At 44.7% G+C, this 24,360-nt stretch overlaps 1 protein-coding gene across 1 annotated transcript in view; it reads right to left on the bottom strand.

Moving 5' to 3' along the window:
- Positions 1-24,360, bottom strand: part of LOC147458510 (mitochondrial thiamine diphosphate carrier 2-like) — a 148,801-nt gene that overhangs the window by 528 nt on the left and 123,913 nt on the right. The window contains exon 6 of the mRNA XM_086513159.1: positions 66-200. Coding sequence (XP_086369285.1) covers positions 66-200 — 135 coding nt within the window. The remainder of the gene's footprint in view (positions 1-65; positions 201-24,360) is intronic.

Raw genomic sequence — 24,360 nt, 5'->3', positions numbered from 1 at the left:
CCATAGAACTTGAGCAAATGTGCATTCAAGGCTTTAGAGTATAGAATTGCTATGTATAACCTCACCTGAAACCTTTTCTTGATAACATCTAGGGGATGACAGAACACTTTTGCAGTAATACCAGCTGCAAGTCCACATCCAAAAGGCTGCACCCAAGACGATTCCTCTGGAGAACCTTGTAGCCTCTTCCTATTCCAAGCCTACAACAAGAGCTACACAAAGTTATTAAAAAGATGACATCGAGTAGAATTGCTTACCTTCCTAGAAATCAACGGGGCAACCAGCTCACCCTTACCAAGATAAGACTAAACCACAATCTATAAACTGACAATAACCATTGACTCTTACCACTTTAGTACCTCGGAGATTAATTTCAGCATCATTACGCAATTGATATCAACATCATTACTGCCTTCTCCATTCATGTATAGGCACACACACGCACATGCACGCACAGTGACTTGGGGTTTTTTTTGGGGACGATTGGGGTGTGTGTGTGTGTGTGTGTGCGTGTGAGATGAATGAGCTGCTCTACCTGCAAATTTCTGTGCCAATGCCCCCCCTCCTCTGCACCCATGCAGGCCTGCTCATCCTCACCTTGCTTCTTTGCCAGCGCACTCTGACACTGAGTAGAATTGCTTACCTTCCTAGAAATCAAGGGGGCAACCAACTCACTGTTACCAAGATAAGACAGTGAGCAAAAAGGAGTTCAAGGATGGGGGTCAAGCAATTAAGTTTGACACGTTTTCACGAGTCAAAGATAACCAACGAGCCCGTGCATTTATACAGGAATTTGACATCACTTTTTCAGAGGTCATTTCTCGGAAGCCTCCAAGGTACAAAAGGCAGCGTCTTTTCTGAAAGGTAACGCACAACATGGTGGTCTACCCTGTTGCTGCACAGAGAAGCACCTAAGAAGTGGATCAAATTCAAAAGAATTTTCACTTCGGCATGGTTAACGGAAGAATATAAAAAGGATGTCATCATGGCTTGGCATCATCTTAGGATGATGAAGGAAGACAATTTGGTTGTGTACTGCCAGACCTTAGGAGAGTAATAGCAATGGACTTTAATTTTTGATCTTCCAAAGACTCAAGATTGGGCATGATGGCATTCGGACCGTCATCGACCGGTTTAGTTTATAAACATGCTCACTTTATTCTGGTAAAGAAGACACTAAAAGCCGACCATTTGGCCAAGCTGTTTGTCTCACAGATTTTCAGATTACATGGTACGCCTGAATCTATAGTTTCAAATAGAGATCCCTACTTCACAAGTTGTTTTGGAGAGCAATATGCGAGAATATAGGCACACGCCTTAAATTCTCGTCCTCGTTTGACCACAGACAAGTGGGCGGTCGGAGATAGACAATTCACTGGTTTTAGACTTGTTAAAGTCCTAGGTCTCTAATCAGAAGACTCAGCGGGAAAAGTTTTTGCCCTCAATGGAGTTTGCGTATAACAACACAGTTCATACGTCTAAGGGGAAGGGCACCATTTGAGATTATTGATGGTGTCAGAAAGGTTCCACCCATTCTGAGCACCAAATGAAGCAGAGCAATATACACACGATCTGGGCATTGGCTTTTCCAAGTTACGAGAGGCTTTGGAGAAGTCTCAAGCGAGTCTCAAGCACAGCATAAGGAGGCTTCAAACAAGCATCAACGTGACTTGCAGCTGAAGGAAGATGATTGGGTGCTACTCAGGTTCGAAAAAGCACAACTACATAAGCAGAAGGGTAGGGAGAGGCTTTTTCCCAAGCTAAGTATGCAATACTATGGACCTTTCCAGATACAAGAAAAGATAAATGATTATCCTTCAGACTGAGGTTACCACATACTTGGAAGATTCACAATGCATTTCATAGGTGAAGTGTCAGTGGACAAGGAGCCCGATGAGCAACCAGAAGTGGAAGAGATGGAAGAGAGACTCATTCCCAAACAAGTCCTAGCTCACAAGGAAAGGAAAGTGATAGGTAAGCTGACACAACCGTATTCGGTCATGTTCACGAATTATTTGGCTCTTGATGATGAGTGGATGGAGGACTGTAATAGGCTTGGACACTCCAAGCGAGAAAACAATAGCAACACACGAACAGAAACTTCAAAATCACTAAACTTTAATAGAAAGAGAGCGAGAGAGTCGACACAGCCCGGCAAAGTTCCGTGCCCAGAGGTATTGGACCCAAAGACTGGCGCTCCTTTCGATATTTCTTTTTATATTAATCTTTGAGCAAAGTACAACTCCCGCGGGTGCTCGCTCTCAGACTCTGCGTCCAGATGCTCTGAGAAGTGAGCCCCCTTGGGTCACTTATAAACATTACAAGGGGTGCAAAAAGCAGAGTCCCAAAAGCCTGTAAACTCCAAAGCAGTTGGTCAAAAACCTGCCATAAAAATCAGCAACGTAAAAAGCGGAATTTCCATACACTTCTGCCATGTTAGCCATGACAGAGAAGCCTACGACGTGGGCTGACTTTTGTGTGAAATTCAAGAGGGATTTCGCCAAAATGGACCCTTTGAAAGCTTATGCCAATCTGCAGAGTCTTTCAATGAAAATTCTGTCTTTTGATAAATATACAACAGCTTTCAAGGAGGCGCTCACCTTCTGCAAGGTGGATTCTATGGATGTTGTGCACATGTATCTGCTGGGATTGCATGAGGATTACCGTTGGGCCATAATTAAGGACAAAGCCCCGACTGATGTTGAGGATGCACTGGCAAAGGCCAGGACGTTCCATTTGATAAATGGAGCGAATTATGAGAAGAAAAGAACTGCAGACCATCAATCCGGTGAGGGTGCTTCGAGGAAGCGACCCCGATTCCAATATAAGTCCAAATCACCGCCGAGATCTTCTCAGGAGAAGAAGAAAGCCAGAAATGCTTCAGTTTGCTGATGCAGTGAAGAAAGGGGGCTTGCTTCGGATGTGGCCAGACGGGTCACCAAATCAAGGATTGCCCCAAGAAGAAGAAGACGCGGAAACCGCAAGGCCATCGTTCGGTTCAGATTCACGAGATCTCAGGTAACTCTGATGTCATTCGAGATGAAATCCATCATTTAAGTGCACAGTTCATGCACTAATTGTACTTTTAGCACCAAAGTGTTTGATAAGCACGATCTTTTCCGTTTTCCCGGGAAGATCAATGGTCACAACGTGACCATACTCCTTGATAATGGAAGCTCACACAATTTTGTGGATGCAAAATTGGTGCAGAAATTGAGCCTGCGGCAGGCGCAGGGCAGTGACCATGAGTATCGTGTGAAGATGGCTCGTGGCGTGGACATACCCTCCTCTCGAAAGAATTGTAATCGCCCTCGATTACGCTTGCAAAACAGACAGAGGCCATAAACCAATTCAGTAGACACTCACTCTAAGTACTGACGCGCTAGACACGACACCCCTAGCACTTATACAAAGACGACAGTCACATCAGTGCACACGAAATCACATGACAAATCAATCACAGAAAAATTCATTCCAAATCTCAGACCATGACTACCAGCAACGTATTTAGTAGCCGCATCTAGATCCATCTCGGACCTAACAGATGCCGGATTAACTAATCCTTATTGCGATCATGTCTATAGAGATTTATGAGACCGAAATGCAGCAGTCATTTCGTCTTTCAGCTCCTGCACTCAAACAAGTCACATGAGAGTGTACAAATCATTCATATTCAATTTCACGAATTCCGATTGATAAAGTTATACAACAGAATATTGTCAACCTAGCAATATCCCTGAAACTCAAAGGGATATTCAATGGAGGTAATCTATTGACACGGGAGCGGAGTGACTCCCCTCTTGTGCAATCCCTTTGCACCAAATTCAACCTTGCTGATATATGGGATCTATCGGAGAAGACGATGCTAAACCAAATGCTTAGTTCCAAAATCTGAGGAGTATCTGCTAGGCTCCTCCATCCAATTCGCATCTAAATTTAACCAAGAATGTAACAAACTTGGACAGTCAAGTCAAGATTCTACCGCGAAACAGTAGAGATTCACTTCAAAACGATTCGACACGGCCCCGAGTTCTGTGCCTAGAGATATTGGCCCCAAAGACTAGCACCCCATTCGGTATTTCTTTTTGTATTAATCTGTGCTCAAAGTACAAGGGAGTGGGAGGGGTCTCACTCTCAGACTCTGCGTCCAGATGCTCTGCAGAGTGGGAGCCCAAACCACTTATTTATTTGTTTACAAGGGATGCCAAAAGCAGAGCCCCAAAAGCTGCCAATTTTTAAAAATAAAGCAATTTGTCTGATAAGCCTTGCTTAAAAATAAAAGCAAAGTTCAAAGGCTGCCCTTTCGGCAAATTTATTCTCCTTTCGGCTCTTTTGATCAAGGAGTTGGCTTCTCCTTTCGTCCAGATCGGAACACTTGATATTCCGGCGTAGTAAAGTTAGCCATCACACCCAGACCGCACTGATCTTCCACGGGTGTCTTGATGCACTAAAATTACATACCCAGGCAATCTCAACCAATTAGGAATATTCAGCAGTTGGCACATCACAATGTAGTCGCCGATGAATACTCCTCCCACATAACCTAACAAGTCCGGGGCGGGAGATATTCAACGACTCCCTCATCACTCCTCCCGCATAACCTAAAAAGGTCCGGGCTGGGAGATATAGAGGCCTTTTACAACCAAACCCCCCCCATACCGCAACCTATGTCGTTTGGAGATGCTAAGAGTATCCACTGCTTAGACTTCTTAATACTCCTCCCGCATAACCATTCTGGTATGGGCCGGGAGTCACAACAACAATTAATTTATAACCGTACAACCAAACGCTCCCCAAGCATTGTCCTACGTCGTTCGGCGGTTTTCTAGCATACAACAGAACGCTCCCCAAACATCGGCCAGCGTCGTTCCGAGGTTCAAACAATACCAAGACAGTATTTCTCACTTCTCCACTAGGGAGTAAAAATCACCAATCAATGAAACCAATATTAAAACCAGAGTCAAACATTTTAAATCAGCACCAAAACAGGTTCGCAACACATACCATCCATTTCAAACCAACAGGATCACCAAACAAGTTCTCACATAGATTTCAAACTTAAAAATCAATCTCGACATCAGCCGAGCTCCAAAAGTCGACTGACTTTCCATCTTGCAACCTGCACCAAAAATTAGGGTAGGTTCATTCCATAAGGTCGTAGCCAAGCACAACATGGTCCATCAGCTCCTGGACAAACAATGTTTCTTTGGTGGTGATGGTAGTCCCAAGATAGCAATCGCACTGCACCTCCAAGGTCATCTGTTCATGAAGAGACATCGACTAAGAGATGTCGAGAAATTTCAAGTTATAATCTGCTAGGGTTTCCATGGCAAGCATTTCAAGATACCCCACTCTACCAGAAGTTGCACTCCGAAGGAAGATGTCAGAAATCATATAACTTCGGGCAAAAAAAATTCTTGAAAGATTGCCAAGTCCTTGGAGTGTGCGGCTTGGTAGCTATAGAGATCAACATCTGCATGGCACTGCCTTTGAGAAGAACAGCAGCTCAAAACAAATCTTGGATCCTTCTCTTGCAAGTGATCTTTATGACTTATGCCCTGTAAGACATGAGCGGTGAAGACGGGAGATCGCCCGATACGCGATGAAGGGTGGGAGTGACTAATGAGTCCAGGGTCGGGAGCCAAGGGTACTTCAAATAAAATTCCAGTAGACATTTGGAAGCGCCGGTTTGCTATGTCTGCTCTTTGGTAGGACCGGTATGCTTTCAAAAAAGCTTACGCCTGATGCTCTGATACCACTGTCGCAAGACAGGGACCACATGCCAATAGAAAAGAACAGACTGAACCGACTTTTAGCACTTCAATAACAACTAAACTGAGAGAGAGAGAGAGAGAGAGAGAGAGAGAGAGAGAGAGAGAGAGAGAGAGAAAGAGACGCCACGCGACACAGAGTGGCGGAATTCCACCCCAGAGACTATTGGCCCCAAACCTTGGCACCCCTTTCGGGATTTCTTTATATTGCATCAACACAGTACAAGCCGTACTCCAAACTCTGCACCTTCTCCAGGAAGCATGCTAGAGAATGAGCCCTAAGCACATATTAACAGGCCCTAGGCGCCGAAAGCAGTTTACATGAAAAGCCACTTCGCATCCAATGCAACCCATACCGCAGCCTATGTCATTTGGAGGTGCTGAGAGTAACCACTGCTCAGACTTCTTAATACTCCTCCCGCATAACCATCTGGTCCGGGCCGGGAGTCACAACAACAATTATTTTACCAGCATACAATCAAACGCTCCCCAAGCATTGGCCTGCGTCGTTCGGCGGTTTTCTAGCATACAACAGAACGCTCCCCAGACATCGGCCAGCGTCGTTCCGAGGTTCAAACAATACCAAGACAGTATTTCTCAGTTCTCCACCCGGGAGTAAAAATCACCAATCAATGAAACCAATATTAAAACCAGAGTCAAACATTTTAAATCAACACCAAAACAGGTTCACAACAGATACCATCCATTTCAAACCAACAGGATCGCCAAACAAATTCTCAAATAGATTTCAAACTTAAAAAGCAATCTCGACATCAGCCCAGCTCGAAAAGTAGACTAACTTTCCATCCTGCAACCTGCACCAAAAATTAGGGTAGGTTCATTCCATAAGGTCGTAGCCGAGCACAACATGGCAAACCATGTTTCTTTGGTGGCGATGGTAGTCCCAAGATAGCAATCGCACTGGACCTCCAAGGTCATCTATTCGTGAAGAGACATCGATTGAGAGATGTCGAGAAATTTCAAGTTATAATCTGCTAGGGTTTCCATGGCAAGCATTTCAAGATACCCCACTCTGCCAAAACTTGCACTGCGAAGGAAGATGTCAGAAACCATATAACTTCAAGCCAAAAAAATCTCTTGAAAGCTTGCCAAGTCCTTGGAGTGTGCCTTGGAGTGTGCGGCTTGGTAGCTATAGAGATCAACATCTGCATGGCACTGCCTCTGAGAAGAACAGCAGCTCGAAACAAATCTTGAATCCTTCTCTTGCAAGTGATCTTTATGGCTTATGCCCTGTAAGACATGCGCGATGAAGTAAGGGTGGGAGTGACTAATAAGTTGAGGGTCGAGAGCCAAGGGTACTTCAAATAAAATTCCAATAGACTTTTGGAAGCACCGGTTTGCTATGTCTGCTTTTGGTAGGACCGGTATGCTTTTAGAAAAGCACACGTTTGATGCTCTGATACCACTGTCGCAAGACAGGCACCACGTGCCAATAGAAAAGAACAAACTAAACAGACTTCTAGCACTTCAATAACAACTGAACTGAGAGAGAGAGAGAGACGACACGCGACACGGAGTGGCGGAATTCCACTCCAGAGAGTATTGGCCCCAAACCTTGGCGCCCCTTTCGGTATTTCTTTATATTGCATCGACACAGTACAAGCCGGTACTCCAGACTCTGCACCTTCTCCAAGAAGCATGCCAGAGAATGAGCCCTTAGCACATATTTAAAGTCCCTAGGCCCCAAAAGCAATTTACATGAAAAGCCTTCAAAACTCAAAAGCTCTTGGTCCAAAAGCAATGCCATAAAGCTACCAGCGCGATTTGCGGAATTGTGTACAACTGCCACGTCATCAATCAACGCAAAACGCGGAGCGTCCGTACAGCTACCACGTCATCAGTTTTACAGTTTTAATCACTTTGTCACTGGGGCCTCGTCTAGCGGGGTCCCCATAAGTTGGTAGGACTTCTTCTTCTTCTTCTGCTGCTGCTTGTTCTTCTTAAGGTTTAGGCCCCTCGGCCGGCATCTGTAAGTTGGCTCTATTCTTTAGGGCTTTGACACGTCAGCAATTTGTGACAAAAGCATTGTAATCGCCCTCGATTACGCCTGCAAAACAGACAGACGCCATAAACTGTCTTAGCAAACACTGACTGTTAAAACTGACGCACTGGGACATCACTTAACATCACATGACAAATTACATTGAAAATTCTTTTGGATCTCAGAGCATATTTGATCGGCAACGTATTTAGCAATTGCATCAAGATGCACTCGAGACCTCATAGATGCACGATTAACTAATCCTTATTGCAACCATGTCTATCGAGATCTTTCAGACCGAAATGCTGCAGTCATTTCATCGATCAGTTTCTGCACTTAGACAAGTCAAGAACAAATCAATATCATATTATCGGAAATTCCAGTTCATAGAGTCATACAGTAGAATACTCTTAGCTCACACTATCCCTGAAACTCAAAAGAGACATCAGTGACTTTAGCATCAAAAATCGGGGCAATCTGTTGACAAAGGAGTGGAGCGACTCTCCTCTTGTGCATACCCGCTGCACCAAATTCTACCCAACCTGAGCTCGGGGTTTTATTTGGATTAGACTATGCTAAACCAAATGCTTCAAGGTAAAGGTTCACAATCTAAGGAGTATCTGCCAGGTCCTCCTCCATCCACTTCGCATCCAATGCGGGATAGTTCTTGAATTTAACCAAGAACCGCCTTATCATTTTACCTTTTACCTTTCTATCTTTATGTGCAAAATCTGTTCTGGAACGAGTATCTCCTCGTTTTCCTTCACTTCGGGTTGCTCATCTGGCTCCCCATCATCGGACACATCGCCTTTTAAAGGTTTCAGGAGACTCGCATGAAAAGCATTGTGAATTCTCCAAGTATAGGGCAGCTTCAGTCTAAAGGAGACATCATTTATCTTTTCGGAAATCTGGAAAGGTCCATAGTATCTCATGCTAAGCTTTGGAAAAAGCCGCTCCTTTTCTTTTTTCTTTCTCACACGTGTCTTCTCAAAAAGTAAGAGCACCCAATCGTTCTCCTTTAATTTCAAATCGTGACGATGTCGATCTTGTGCCGTTTTGTGACTTTCTTGAGATTTCTGCAAAGCCTCCCGGACTTTGGCAAAAGCTGTGTCCAAGTCTCGTGTGTACTCGTCGGCTTTAAAAATCTTATCGTTCGTGCTTAGGAAGGATGGAACCTTCGTAGCACCTTCAATAATCTCAAATGGCACCTTCACCGTCCAAGAGTGAATCGTGTTATTCTAGGCAAATTCCACCAAAGGCAAATACTTTTCCCATTGAGTCTTGTGATCCGAGATGTAAGACTTCAATAAATCTAGTACGACTGAATTTGCAATCTCTGATTGCCCATGTGTCTGCGGGTGAAAAGATGACGAGAACTGCAACCGCGTGCCAATGTTCTCCCAAATCGCCTTCCAAAACAAACTTGTGAATCGGGGGTCTCTGTCGGAGAGAATTGTCACAGGCATGCCATGTAATCTGAAGATCTGGGGGGCCACAAACAATCCCGCTAAGTGATCCGGCTTGACTGTTTTCTTCACTGGAATGAAATGAGCGTGCTTGCTAAATCTGCAAATAAAAGTCCAGATACCATCGTGCCCACTCTCTGTTCTCGGGAGATCAAAAATGAAATCCATTGCAATACTTTCCTAGGGGCGGTAAGGTATGGGTAAAGGTTGTAACAATCCATATGATTTATGCCTATCAAACTTGACCTTTTGGCATACCAAGCAACTGCGTACAAAATCGTCCACGTCCTTCTTGAGTCTCGACCAAAAAAAGTATTCCTCCACACCTTTCAAAGTGGAAGCAATGCCGCGGTGACCCGTAAATGGTGGACAATGGCATTCGGTTAAAACCTTTTCCCTCAATGGCTGTGTAACGCACAATATCGTTTTCTTCATCAAGTAGCCATCCCAAATGGAATATTCCGCTACTACCTCCCCATCCCGTATCCGAGTGAAAATATCTGCAAAATCTGTATCTATGGCATACTGATGGACCATATCCTCGAAGCTCGAATGATGTATCACGGAAATAGCCAAAACAAACGGCTTCCGGAACAAAGGATCTGCCACCAAATTCTTCTGTCCCTGCACATGGACAATCTAGAAGTGAAACTGTGACAAGATGTTCGCCCACCGCATCTGCTTTTCCAATAGCTACTTCTGTGACAACAAGTAACGTAAATTCTCTGGTAATCCAAAAAAAGTATCAAATTTTATTGATTGTCCACCTTCTTTAAATTATCGAACTTTCTTGCTTTTATCCTCTAGAAAGTCATACTGGTTGGCTGTATAGAAATTCTTCTTCTTTGCATAAAATCTGTGATCATCGGAGTCCGAACTATCTGAAGACGAGTCCTCCGTAGAAGTGTCAGAAACTTGGTGAAACTTAGGCTTCTTTGCCTTTTTCTTGCCCTTTCCGAAGCTTTGCTTTTTGCTTCGCTTTTTTCCTTTCCTATCTTCTTCGCTCGAGTCAGAAGAGCTAGAAGAACTGTCAGAAGAAGAAGAAATGGATACTTCTTCAAATCTGACATGCTTCTTCTGCTTTCTTGCCGAGGCAAAAGTAGATTGACGACCCAAATAACCCGGGAAGTCAGTTCCTTTCTTCTGCTTTTTGTCGTGCTTTTAGGCTTTGTTGGTTGCGTCAAAAAGCTAGGTAATCCGTGTCTCAACCACCTCTTCTAATTCTTGCTCTGTAAACATCCTCCGAGTAGCAGGTTTTTTGAGTGCCGGTTTGAGGGGTGGTTCTGTGGCCTTCTGCCACTGAGAGTGCACTTCGTCGAAGGATGTCTAAGTTAAAAATTTGGCAAATTTCGGATCCTTCGCAAGATTGATCATCATCTTTGTCGCATCGTCGATGCTCCATCTCTTCAATCTCCACCTCGTGAGAATCTTCTTCGTGATCTCTTCCTGCATCCCACGATGCACAGGAAGTCGATTGATCTTTATTTGAATCCATATGTGTCGCGAGAAAAAAGGATCGGATTTCTTGGTAGAAGAGAAATCGGTCGTCCTCTGATACCACTGTAACAAACTTGGACATTCCAAGTCAAGATTCTACTGCGACACAACAGAGATTCACTTCAAAACAGTTCACAGTTCACAATTGATTCGACACAGAACGGCGAAGTTCCGTGCCTAGAGATATTGGCCCCAAAGACTAGCACCCCTTTCGGTATTTCTTTTTGTATTAATCTGTGCTCAAAGTACAAGGGAGTGGGAGGAGTCTCACTCTCAGACTCTGCGTTTGGAGATTATTTGCTTTATTTCCTAAGCAAGGAATTTGTGAGAGGATTGCTTTATTTTAGGTTTTTTATGGCAGCTTTTGGGGCTTTGCTTTTAGCATTCCTTGTAAACCTTTATAAGTGTGGTTTGGGCTCTCACTTCTCAGAGCATCTGGACGTAGAGTCTGAGAGTGAGACCCTCCCACTCCCTTGTACTTTGTGCAACAGATTTAATACAAAAAGAAACACCGAAAAGGGCGCCAGTCTATGGGGCCGATACCTCTTGGCACGGAACTCCGCCGGGCTGGTGTCGAATCAAATTGTGAACTGTTTTGAAGTGAGTTCCTGTTGTGTCTCGGTAGATTCTTGACTTGGAGTGTCCAAGGTTGTTACACACAGCTTTTGTGAAAGAACCCCGGACTTATTAGCCACTCCCATCCTTCATAAATCATGTCGGGCGCGCTACGGTTATGGGCAAATTTTTTTCGGACGAGTTTGCGAGAACAGAGTACAAACGTCAACAGCAGGTTGGCATATGTGTGAACAGACTGATGAAGTACTCCAGGGACCCGAGATTGGCGAGACACCTGAAGAATCACCCGATTGATAATATTTATTCGAGATGGCATGTAGCCATTGCTTCTCCTCTCAGATAGGGAAGAAAGGCAAAAGGACAGACCAGTGCAGAAAAGCAGAACCTGTACTCGCAAAAAGCCATGGACAAGAACTCTTGAAAAGAAGATGAACTCAAGGACCACCAGAAGATAACTTTGAGAGTTTCAGAACAGCAACCGAGTGCGGAAGAAAAGGAAAGATGAACGAAAGTACATTGCGTGGTACCACATTGAACACGTACCACATTGCATGAGGCCCCACCCGAATCAGATGAACGAAAGTACAAAACTTTGCCGCTCTTGGGGCAAAGTGAAAGATAAAGAAGCCCACATTTTCTTTGATGGAGGAGCCAAGGCTAACTTCTTTTCACTTGAATTGGCGGCTCGACTTGGAATTACGCCCGACAGGCTGAGGCCACAGCCCGAGGCAGTTTTAGCGGCACCCGGACGAAATGTTTCCATTACACCGATCATTGGCAAACTTCGTTTGCAATGTTAGGGGTGTTTAGGGCACGAGGACTTCTACGTAATGCCCTTGGAAGGTTGCGACGTCCTCCTAGGAATCCCTTGGTACCACAAGAACAAGATTGTGGTTGACTATCGGGGTAAGAAAGCGACTTTTGACATATGTAGGGCAAGAGAGATTGTACTTGATGAAATTCTGTTTCTTTACTCGATATTTCTTGAGAGAACTGAATGAAGATTGAAGGTCGAAAATGTTTGACCTCGAAAAAGAACGATGAGATTTTTTCTGCAATAGAGACTGACTGTTTCTCTGAAGGCGTACAAAGCGAGTTACCTCCTTTACCTCGTAAAGATCACATGATTGATTCGTGGTAGTACACCACCAAACCGGCCACCTTACAGCGTTAGCCGAAGAAAGATTAAGAAATAATAAACCAAAACAAATTTCCACATTACTTGGATCGATGATATACTCAACAAACTTCAGAATTCTACTTTGCCGAATTGATATGAAGAGTGATTATCATCAGATCTGTATTGCTCTTGGAGACATCTACAAGATAGCTCTCAGGATCCCTTTTTTGGATTTCAGAGAATATCGATCATTTGTGAATTTTCCAGACACTGAGGAAGCATAAATTGCTTATTGATGTGAAAAAGAGCGAGTTTTTCTTGCCTGAGATACATTTCTTGGGACACATCGTCTCAACAGAAAGGGTACAGATGGATCTGGCCAAAAGTGATACTATCCGCGATTGGCCTGACTTGAAGAATGTTCATGAAGTTGCAAGCTTCTTCGACTTACGTTCTTACTACCGGCGGTTCATTAGAACGTTTGCAGAGGTAGCTTCCCCTTTTGCACATTCTGAGACAGAAAGGAGTCCTTTCTCGTGGGGACCCACAGAGATGACTGCCTTTCAGACATTGAAAGAGAAATTGACTATTGGACCAATATTGACTTTGCCGGATTTGCAAAAGTCATTTGAAGTGTATTGTGATGCTTGTGGTCGTAGTCTGGGTGCGTGCGGTCTTAATGCAAGAAGGCCAAGTGATTGCCTATGAAAGCCAATTGTTTTCAAGGCCAGAATTGACAGCACAGATGCGGTGATCTAACATCTTGTCACAGTTTCACTTTCAAATTGTCCATGTTCAGGGACAAAAGAACTTGGTGGCAGATGCTTTGTCCGGAAGCCGTTAGTCTTGGCTATTTCCGCGATTCATCATAGAAGCTTCAAGCACATGGTGATCAGTACGCCACAGATCCGGATTTTTCTGATTATTCACTCAAATACAAAATGGGGAGGGAAGTAGCGGGATATTCCATACGGGATGGCTAGAAAACGATGGTGTGCGTCTCACGTTGTTGAGGGAAAAGGTTTTGACTGAGTGCCATTGTCCACTTTTTATGGGTCATCGCAGCATTGATACCACCTTCATAGGCATGGAGCGTTACTTCTTTTGGCTGAGACTCAAGAAAGATGTGGACGAATTTGTTCGCAGTTGTTTAGTATGCCAGAAAGTCAAGATTGACAGGCATCAGGCACAAGGATTACTACAGCCTTTACCCATTCCCACACGCACCTGGGAAAGTATTGCAATGGATTTTATTTTTGATCTCCCGAAGACACAGAGTGGGCATCATGGCCTTTGGACGGTCATCAACAGATTCAGCAAGCAGGCGCACTGCTCTGCAGTTAAGAAGACAATTTAGCCCGATCCTTTGGCAAAACTGTTCGAATATATGGCATGTCTGAGTCCATTGTTTCGGACAAAGATTCCTGATCTACCCGTTGTTTTGGACGGCGATCTGGGAGAACATTGGCACGTGGCTGCAGTTCTTGTCCCCGTTCCACCAAGAGACAGATGGGCAATTTGGAAATAGCCAATTTAGTGGTTTTGAATTTGTTGAAGTCTTCTTCTTTGGATCAAAAAACTAAAATGGGAAAAGTATTTGCCCTTGGTGGAGTTTGGCTACAACGACACACGGGAAAGACGCCATTTCAAGTGTTCGAGGGTGCTAAGAAGCTTCTTCAATTTCTAAGCACCTAATACAAGATTCTTTTGAACAAGATTTTTGAAACAAAGTCTAGAAGGCATGGAAGGCCATCTAGCCGCTTAAAGGAGGAGAGGTCGTCCTCTTTTGACAATGATCAGATCAACAATAAAACCGAGTTCAAGGAAGGGAGTCACGCCAAGACACCTTTCGAGCCCTTGAGTTGAACCACCGTTTGATGTCGCCTTCTCTAAAGCGTAATTCTCAGAACATTCCATGGAGCGAAAGGCGGCATCTTACTTGAAAAGAACGACTTGCAAAAATATTGCTATGATTTGCGAAAGAGATTCAAGACTATGCTTTAAACCAGAAGTCTGACTCCATGGGACATGACAAAGCAACGATTTGGAATGCATGCCGGCTCATTGACTTATGCGACGGGCAAAATAGTATCAAAAAGGCAAGAGTCTTCGAGTGAAGAGAATGAATCAAGGGAGCCAGATGATAGCTCATCACAGGATTCTCGCGAATCAGAGGGTTCCGACGAACTAAGGAAACCAGATACAAGTTCATCAAAAGATTCCAGAGAAAGAGGAATCAAATGATAGTGCGTCTTAGGGTTTTGATATTTGACTCTGACATCCCAATGGACAGGGAAGCGAAAGACACTACCCGCAGATCCCACAGCACAAGGAAACAAAGAAAAAAGGGAATCAATTGGTAGATCAGAACATTCCCCAGACCCAAGATAAGATTTTTGAAGCCGACCAGTATACGAGGGACTTGGACACTGCTTTTGCCAAGGTCCAAAAGGCTTTAGAGAAATCTCAAGAAAGACATAAGAAGGCAGTAGCTCGACATCGTCGCGAGTTGAAATTAAAGGAAGACGATTGGGTGCTCTTACGTTTTGAGAAGGCACGCCTAAGAAAGAAAAGGGGAAAGGAGCGGTTTTTCCCAAAGCCTAGCATGAGATACTATAGACCTTTCCAGATAAAAGAAAAGATAAATGATGTCTCCTTTAGAGTGAAGCTGCCCGATACTTGGAAGATTCACAATGCTTTTCGTGTGAGTCTCTTGAAGCCTTTTAAAGGCGATGTGCCCGATGATGGGGAGCCAGATGAGCAACCCGAAGTCGAGGAAAGCGAGGAGATACTCATTCCATAACAGATATTGACACACAAGGATAGAAAGATTAAAGGTAAAGTGATTAGGCGGTTCTTGGTTAAATTCAAGAACTATCTTGCATTGGATGCGAAGTGGATAGAGGAGGAGGACCTAGTAGATACTCCTCAGATTTTGGAATTTTACCTTGAAGCATTCGGTTTAGCATAGTCTACTTCGATAGAACCCAAATTTCAGCATGGGTGAATCTAGTGCAGCAAGTTTGCACAACAGCGGAGTCACTCCGCTCCTTTGTCAACGGATTACCCGGATTTTGATATAGAGTCACGGATGTCCCTTTGGGTTTGAGGGATACTATTGGGCCGACAGTATTCTGCTGTATGACTTTATGGACTGGAATTCCCGAAAATGAAACTTGTTTGAGTGCAAGAACTGAAAGACAAATCTCATAAGCCAAAAAAAAAAAAGGATAAGACATCTTAAAAACTTAATCCTCGAAATCAAACTTCACACAACAACCTATAACGGAACACATTCTTAAGTCCTCAGGTAAGCTAAATATGAAATCGAAAAATGAATACTACTACAAACCTACGAAGAGCAAAGAACCAAACTTGACAATATGTGATCTCAACTTCACTGCTTGTCCAAACAGGAAGAATAAGATTATCACCTTTATCATGCATAGCTTGGACAACAGCTATGACATCCCTACTCACGTCGTCAGTGCCCAAGAGTAGGTGCAGGTTTATATAGAGGTCATTCATGCTTTGAACGTACTCTACAAAACCAACCAGCTGAGTTTCTATCACCCTCCGGAGGTGATGGGCATACTCAGCCATGATAAAGGCTAGCAATTGTCAAGCTATAGTGAAAATACTAGAAACGCTAAAGATCAAAACAACAACATAAGGTGTTATTAAGTCAAACAATAAGTCGGCTTTTTAGCTCCCCACTTCTATTGAATTTACTACTGATTATCTTGAACATTCCAAAGGAAGAAACACTAAAAATAAACTTACTACGATGCAAAAATGAACGAACTTTTTTCATGATTCTTTTGAATGAGTATCCTTTTTCAACTAGTAAAGAAATAAGATGGCAAGATTGAACAACAAAAGTAGATTTACTAGAACAAAGACGAGAAAATCTAAATAGTTGAGAGCAAATGACACCATCAGAAGATAGGCCAGAGAGTTCCAGAGCAGCTGAAGAATGTGGCAGAAAAGGAAAGATGAAAGCAGGATTGGTATCAAATTGTGTGGAGACCAACCCAGATCATATGGATGAAACCACCGAACCGGCCACCTTCTCGAGTTAGCCGAGCCCAACATGAAGATATAATGAACCAAGTAAAAGAACTTCTAGAAAAGGGTCTCATCCAATCTAGCACTTCACCTTTCTACTCTCTTGTATTGCTAGTATTAAAGAAAGACGGGTCTTGGATGATGTGCATTGCCTATAGAGCTCTCAATAAAATCACCACCAAGAACAGATTCCCTATTCCAAGGATCGATGATATTCTCAACAAACTACAGGGATCCTCTTGTTTTAGCATAATGGATCTGAAGAGTGGATATCATCAAATCCGAATTGCTCCGAGGGATGTCTATAAGACAACTTTCCGGACATATCTCGCCAAAATCGGCCAGTGAACTTAGTATCTCGATCACTGACGATATCCTCTGGCAGACCATACAGCTTATAAAGCTGATCGACAAATAAAACCGCCAATTCATGGCTTTTTGCTGTCGACTTCGTTGGTACAAACTTCGCCATTTTTGTGAGTCTATCGACCACAATCTAAATAGCGTCATTGCCCCGACTAGTATTTGGCAAACCAACAATGAACTCCATGGAAATACTTTGCCACTTGGCATCTGGGATTTCCAATGGGTGTAGCAGGCCAGCTTTCCTAAGGCGCTCTCCCTTAGGAAAGAGTGTCTCTTCACATAGCTCTCTATGGAAGAGCGCATTCTTGGCCAATAAATATATCGTTTAACCAAAGCCACTATGGATGCCTGGGTGCCCAGCGCTAGGAACATCATGGCATCCCCACAAAATCCTTTGTCAAATCTCATCGCTTTCCGACACGCAGACTTTACCATTTCTGAACAATAGTCCACCTCTTATGGAATATTGTTGCTGTCTCGTCTCTCCAGCACGACTCACTTAGGTCACCGGACCACCCAAGCCTCTATGCGAGTCATGCCCCGCTTCAACCTCGTTCCATATCTTGCCAAAATGGCCATCAGAACGACATAGCCCTCGGAGAGAGAGATAGAAATCCGTCGAGATTTCAGCCATAGACAAGGCATTGACCTCAGGAATCCTGCTGAGTGCATCGGCAACTCAATTGCTGGATCCTTTACTAGAACGGATCTCAAAGTCAAACTCTTACATAAGCTCAACCATCTAGCCTTCCGGCCTCTGAGGTCACCCTGGTCGCAGATATAGCGCAAGGAGTATTGATCTGTCCATGCAACAAACGTAGAGCCATACAAGTAGTGCCGCCATTTCCTCAGGGCGTGGACTACAGCATAAAGCTCCTTTTCGTACGTTGGATAACGCATTTCAGCATCGAAAAGCTTCTTACTTTCAAACACAAGAGGACGTCCATCCTAGTATAACGCCGCGCCAATAGCATAATCACTAGCATCCGTTTCAACCACAAACAGTTTGCTAGGATCCACAATGTGCAATATTGGTGCAGTAGTCACCAAGTGCTTTAGTGTTCGAAAGCTCTCGTCGAGACGCTCATTCCAAACAACAGGGGGATTACCTTTACGATGAGGACCCGAAGTCTTCAACACTTTCACCCCTCCTTTTAAAAGTTGCGTAAGCGGAGCAGCAACTTTTGAGTAATCCTTGATAAACTTGCAAAAGAATCCAGTAAAGCTAAAAAGGACTTTAGTTGGCGTACATTCTTCAAAATGGACCAATTTTGCACTTTATCCAATTTTTCAGGGTCAACACGAATTCCATCGTGAGTAATGATCTGACCCAAGTACAGAAGCTCTTTCTTAAAGAATTCACACTTAGAAGCCTTAGCGTAAAGCTTCTCAGTTCTTAGTACTTCGAGAACAGTGCGTATATGCACCAGGTGATGAGGCAAACTTCGGCTGTAGATCAAGATATCATCGAGAAATAGAACGACGAAGTTGCCTAAAAATGGTCTCAGCAGATCGTTCATCATCTGCTAGAACGTAGCTGGAGCATTGGTCAAACCAAAAGGCAAGACCAAAAACTCGTAGTTATCGTAACGCGTATGGAAGCCTGTCTTAGGAATATCTTCCAGTTTGATCCGCGTATCTGATGATAGCCTGCTCGGAGGTCTATCTTCGTAAAATACAACGCTCCATGGAGCCGATCTATCAGATCGTCCATGCGCGGGAGCGAATACTTGTTCTTGACAGTGAGCTTGTTCAACCCTTTGTAATCGACGCAGAAGCGCATAGTGTTATCCTTCGTTCGAGAAAGTAGCACTGACGCTCCCCACGCGGATTTGCTAAGCCGAACAAAACCCCTGTCGAGATAATCCTTCAATTGTCGCTGAATCTCGTCCTCCTCGGTTTTACTAAACCGATAGGGTTGCTTTGAGAAGGGCTACCAGCCACCAACTCAATGCCATGATCTACTCCTCTCGAAGGCGGCAAGCTAGGAGGTAGATCATCAGGAAAAACATCCTCGCAATCAGTCATGATTTCTCAGATAAGGTTGGATTCGTCGGAATCCCCAAGTTCAACAGAACAACATGAAACATTTGTACGAAATTCAGTAACAGAAGTACCAAGCACTAATGAATCAAACCAAGCAGATGGTACACATTGATAAAAGGGAACATCAGAAGACTTTATTTCTTTATACATTTCCAAAGCAGTAACAACTGGTATTGCAAAACCATTATTTACAGACTTCTGATTACAAAGCGACACAGATACATGAGGCATGTTCTGCTTAACAAAAACAAGAGAGTGATGTACATAGTCTATATACAATGAGTCTCGTTTATCATAAAACCATGGAATTCCTAAAATAACATCTGCTCTCTCCAAGCGCATGATGTGGAAATCCAGGTTCTCTTTGTAATCAGCAAGCTCGAGTGACAAGTGTGGAACCATCCAATTCCATACATCCGTATCCACGCCACGAGCCATCTTCACGGGATACTCATGGTCACTATCCCGCGTCCGCAGGCTCAGTTTCTGCACCAATTTTGCATCCACAAAATTGTGTGAGCTTCAATTATCAAGGAGTACGGTCACATCCTGACCATTGATCTTCCCGGGAAACGGAGAAGATCGTGCTTATCAAACACTTTGGTGCTAAAAGTACAGTTAGTGCATGAACTGTGCGCTAAATGATGGATTTCAACTTGAACAATATCAGAGTACCTGAGATCTCGTGAATCTGAACCGAAGGACGACCTTGCGGTTTCTGTGTCTTCTTCTTCTTGGGGCAATCCTTGATTTGGTGACCCGTCTGGCCACATTCGAAGCAAGCCCCCTTCTTCACTGCATCAGCAATTGAAGCATTTCTGGCTTTCTTCTTCTCCTGAGAAGATCTCCGCGGTGATTTGGATTTATGCTGGAATCGGGGTCGCTTCCTCAAAGCACCCTCACCGGATTGATGGTCTGCAGTTCTTTTCTTCTCATAATTCGCTCCATTTATTAAATGGAACGTCCTGGCCTTTGCCACTGCATCCTCAAAGTCAGTCGGGGCTTTATCCTTAATTAAGGCCCAACGGTAATCCTCGTGCAATCCCAACAGATACATGTGCACAGCGTGCGTAGAATCTACCTTGCAGAAGGTGAGCGCCTCTTTGACAGCTGTCATATATTTATCAAAAGACAGTTTTCATCGAAAGACTCTACAGTTTTGCATAATCTTTCAAAGGGTCCATTTTGGCGAAATCCCTCTTGAATTTCACACAAAAGTAAGCCCAAGTCGTAGGCTTCTGTGTCATGTCGCGCCTTCAAATAAGCGCCTTACTGCGCAGATAGAGAGGAATCGTTTGAATCCTCCGTTCATCATGCTCCTCATGGAGATCAAAGTATGTGGTCCACTGGTGCAACCAGTTATTTACGGCTAGTTCCGTACACTCCTTCTCTTCTCCTGAGAAATTTGTAGTTTTGTACGGAATTGTGGCAGTTGGACCACCCTGTGAACGCCCAAGAGCAGCAATCTGCATCCGCAATTGCTGGAGATGGGTTTCGCCCTCGGAAATACGCGCAGTCGCCTAAGCCATATTTTCGAGAGTAGAGAGTCGGGAGTTGAGCCCCTGCACGACCCCTTCGAGAGAGGCCAAGCGAAGGTCGTGTGAACATTCGCGTTTTCCAGAGCAGTAACACGTTGGTCAAAACTCTGCAAAGTACTTGTAATCCATGTGTAGAGAGCTTGCGTGAATAGAATTTGGATGTTACCTGATGCGTCGTCACGCTGCACATCAGAGCTGGAGGAATCCATGGCAGAGCGCGTGAAAAACTGGAAATTTCATGCAAAATCGCGCCTCTGTTGCACTTTTCGATCGCGAAAAGTTGAAGTTCAAAGAGCTCCACGTGTCAACGTGAGCATCTGAAGGCGAGCAAGTGATGGCAGTAGCGTGGGAGTGCGGGCAGATGAGAGAGAGTAGGTTTTCGAGAGGAGCAGGAGAGCCAAAGTTGAGCTCTCTGCAAGTCTCTATAAGTGAGTCTCAATAAATGACAGGTTTCATACCTTTTTAAAAAAACAAAGTGTCCTGGGCACCCTTAATAAAAAAGGGTCAATTGATTAATAAAAATGTGGCGTTGAAACTCAACGGAAGGCCAAAATCTGTCAGCGTAAAAAAAAATCAACGAAGGCTGCAAGTACTGCCGACACATGGAGAGAGAGGGTGTTATGTCCCGCTCATAGGAAAGGGGATCTAGCCCAGATGCCGTCGAGATGGGTGTCCAGTGTCCGGGCGGACGTAGTGTGAGCCCGACCAATGTGGCCGGCCATTATTATAAAAGGGAGGCCAAGGCCTCATTTAGAGGGATCGACCCCCACTGGCAGAGTGCCAGTGGTTAGTCCGCGAGGCTAGGAGTGTGCGAGGTCACCTCGAGGAGGTAAGGTGGTATGGGACGCTCGGTCTTACAGGTGCACGCCTACATCCTCGGACGCTGGCCCCAGCACGGCGGAGTTGCCGGATGGTGGCTATGCTCAGGTGGTTCGTCCGACGCGTATCTGTAGGCGGTCTGTGTAGCCGGGAGATCCTTTCTCTTCGTTCGTTTCATGGTATCAGAGCCGGCTTGGCTGGAAGCACCATGTGCACACCTACGGATCAGTTCGGATAGGAAAACCTTAAATTCGCGTAATCTCTAGTAATTGATTGCTGAAATTACTTTGTTTTCTTTCTCGTAAGCATGTTTGCAAATGAGGATTAGCGCTCTTTTGCTAATTTTTAATTAAAAAACAGCAAATTAACAGATGGGAGTGGAAATTGAAAGATTTCTGATAAATTTTACTAATTTTCGATGAAAATCAGAGACTTGCTTGTTCATTTACTGAATTTAGACTAAATTCAGCATACCACACATTAAAAATCTCTTTGTAAGTCCCTCTGTGCGAAGCATAGAGAGAGAGAGAGAGAGAGAGAGAGAGAGAGAGAGAGAGAGAGAGAGAGAGTGTCACGGGGATGTGGCAACTGTTAACTATGTCACGAGGACGTGGCAACTGCTAACTTTAGTTGTTGGTTTCTTTCCAAGGGGTTTTGTTTTATTTTTGAGACCCTCTTCTTGAAGTAGCAAACGGTCGGACATTGCATGGCCAATGTGAACGGTAGTTTCACCCACAGATGGGTAGTGGTCGGCACTGGAATTCGTATGGTAAGAGGATGTCTAGGCTCAGAGCAAGATCATATAGGTCCCCCCGTCGCACTTAGCAAGTTGGTGGATACTAGGAAGTGAACTCAATTAAGGCGTAAAGTCAAGGTGGGACTACCAACAAAAAGTATTCGACAGTTGGGCCACATTGCACTTTTGGATGCGGTCCCAATGAGGATAGATGGTCGGAAGACCAGTGGGAGCCCAACGGGAGCATCTCCTAAAATTTAGGGAACTGCTATTTTGGGCCGCGAAATATGCTCGCGTCATTACCTCCGGTATGACTAGGGGAACATTTTACAACTCTGCCGCAAAGTCAACTGGGCAACCGGTCAGGATATTTTTTAGCGGCGAACCCGAAACGGGAAAATGCTTGTAAATGCGCCAAGTGTCACACTTTCATGAACTTTCCTCCGACAGAAAAATGGGCGCTGATTTTTAAGCTGGGAGAGGCCTTCATTTGCAATTTGTCACAGGTTAAGAGCTATGGAGTGCTTCCTTTCCCTCTCATGTACAGTGTGGTGCTAGGAGTGATGCCCTGCACACTACACACTGCTCTCTCTCTCCCCTACGTGCAGTTATGTGATGCCCCACAAGAGGGCTCCTCATTTGACTGATGTACAGCTGTGTGGGTTCATGCTTTTGTGCTGAGGCAAGAGCCTCCTTGAGCACGAACAGGGGTAGCTAGCTGCTACTCCAAAGCAGGCACTGGTGAGGGTCATAACCTCACCATACAGGTGCAAAATCAGCGCTGTGTATGCGCTGTAATTTTACTGTTTTTCAGCCATACGGACGCCAGAACCTTTGGGAATCGTGCCCCACTGGCAGAGGACAGTTAGGGGACTGTTTGGGGCTGAAAACAGGGCAAAAACCAGTAAATACAGCGTGCTAAATTTACTGTTTTTGGGCAGGAATCAGAGGGTATACGCCAGTAGAAGCGAGTTCCAGCAGGGGAATTGGTTTCGCGCAAGTTTAGGGGCTGTTATGTTACCGAAATTTGGCCAAAACAGGCGGTATCCAATGGGATACAGCCAAAGGATTCCCAGGACTCTTCTTTGTACTTTACCCTTCTAAAGAATAAAGAAATACCGAAAAAGGCGCCAATTTTGGGGCCTACATGTTGTCGGCGTCTGCTCGGAGCATTCTAGCTTCCGAGCCGTGTGTGTGATTAAGTGTTAATTGCCGTTACAGGTCTCCTTTGCAAAGTGCTCTGTGTGTGTGTCTAACGTAAAGAATTTCGGGTGAAAGCCAACGCCTACCGCCCTAGGGGCCGGTTTCATGGTTCCGTCGCCGGGATATCAATCACTTTTTCCTTAAAGAGTGAGCCTGGATTGTTTAGGGTAAAGACACATAGTGCAGGAACGTGGGGATTACACTATGGCCAAGAAGGGGAAGGGAATTATGGAAGAGGGTTCCTCTTCAAAGGACAGGCAGGAGATTCCTATGGTTTTTAAGATTGGCGTGAGCTCACGGCCACACCTCCTGTCAACGTGAATGTCCCTCTAGTAGTACAGGGCTTTATGACTGGGCAACTTGAGGATGATGCGTTCAAGACTCAGTTAGTTGCCGCGGTGAATGTCTTTTCGCAGCTGGTGCAGAATCCGAGGTTTATGGAATCCTTGCAAGCGCCACCAGTGCAACAGCAAAATAGGCAACCTACGCCGCGTACGGACCTTGCTGATGCTCAAGCCCAGGTACTTCATGTGGCGCAGGAGGAAAGGGAACACTCGCATGTTGCGGAGTCGGGGGCTCCAAAGCAGGTTCCTCCCATGCTTGAACAGGTGGCTAGAACGCCTGTTCCACAAGTTATGCCAGTTCAGCCCAACATTTTCAGAGCCAGCATGCTGTCTTGAATGGACAGGGAGCTGGATACCAGGCTATGCACTCAGTTTTTCCACCACCCACGGTACATCCTGGGTATTTCGGGGGTGGATCAGTGTTCCAAAGTATGGCTGGTTATGCACCTGGAAGTCAGCCGTACATGCCAGGAACAGTGTTCGGGGGTATGCAAGGCATCATGCCAAACCCCATGTATGGTAGTATCGGCATGCAGAAAGGTTTCCACTGCAACCAGGGCCAGTTTGGGGTGCCACAGGGTCATTTTGGCATGGCTGGTTTTTCTGAACAGCAGCCAGATATTGCACCTCTGACGCAAAATCTGAATGGCCAACACGTGCCGATCATGCCTACTACAGTACCCATGTTGCAGACCATTCCGTATGACAACTTGGGGCCACTAGAGAAGCCGAAGGCTTACAAAGAAGGTGGTGCAGCGGTAAAGTTCAGTACCTTCAGTGGTTTCGAGGATAAGACAAAGGCCCTCAC

Source organism: Adiantum capillus-veneris, chromosome 5, assembly GCF_014529385.1.
Source record: "Adiantum capillus-veneris isolate H3 chromosome 5, ASM1452938v2, whole genome shotgun sequence".
NCBI classification, from domain to species: domain Eukaryota; kingdom Viridiplantae; phylum Streptophyta; class Polypodiopsida; order Polypodiales; family Pteridaceae; genus Adiantum; species Adiantum capillus-veneris.
The sequence above is the reverse complement of the archived record's forward strand: the minus strand, read 5'-3'. Positions and strand labels throughout refer to the sequence as shown.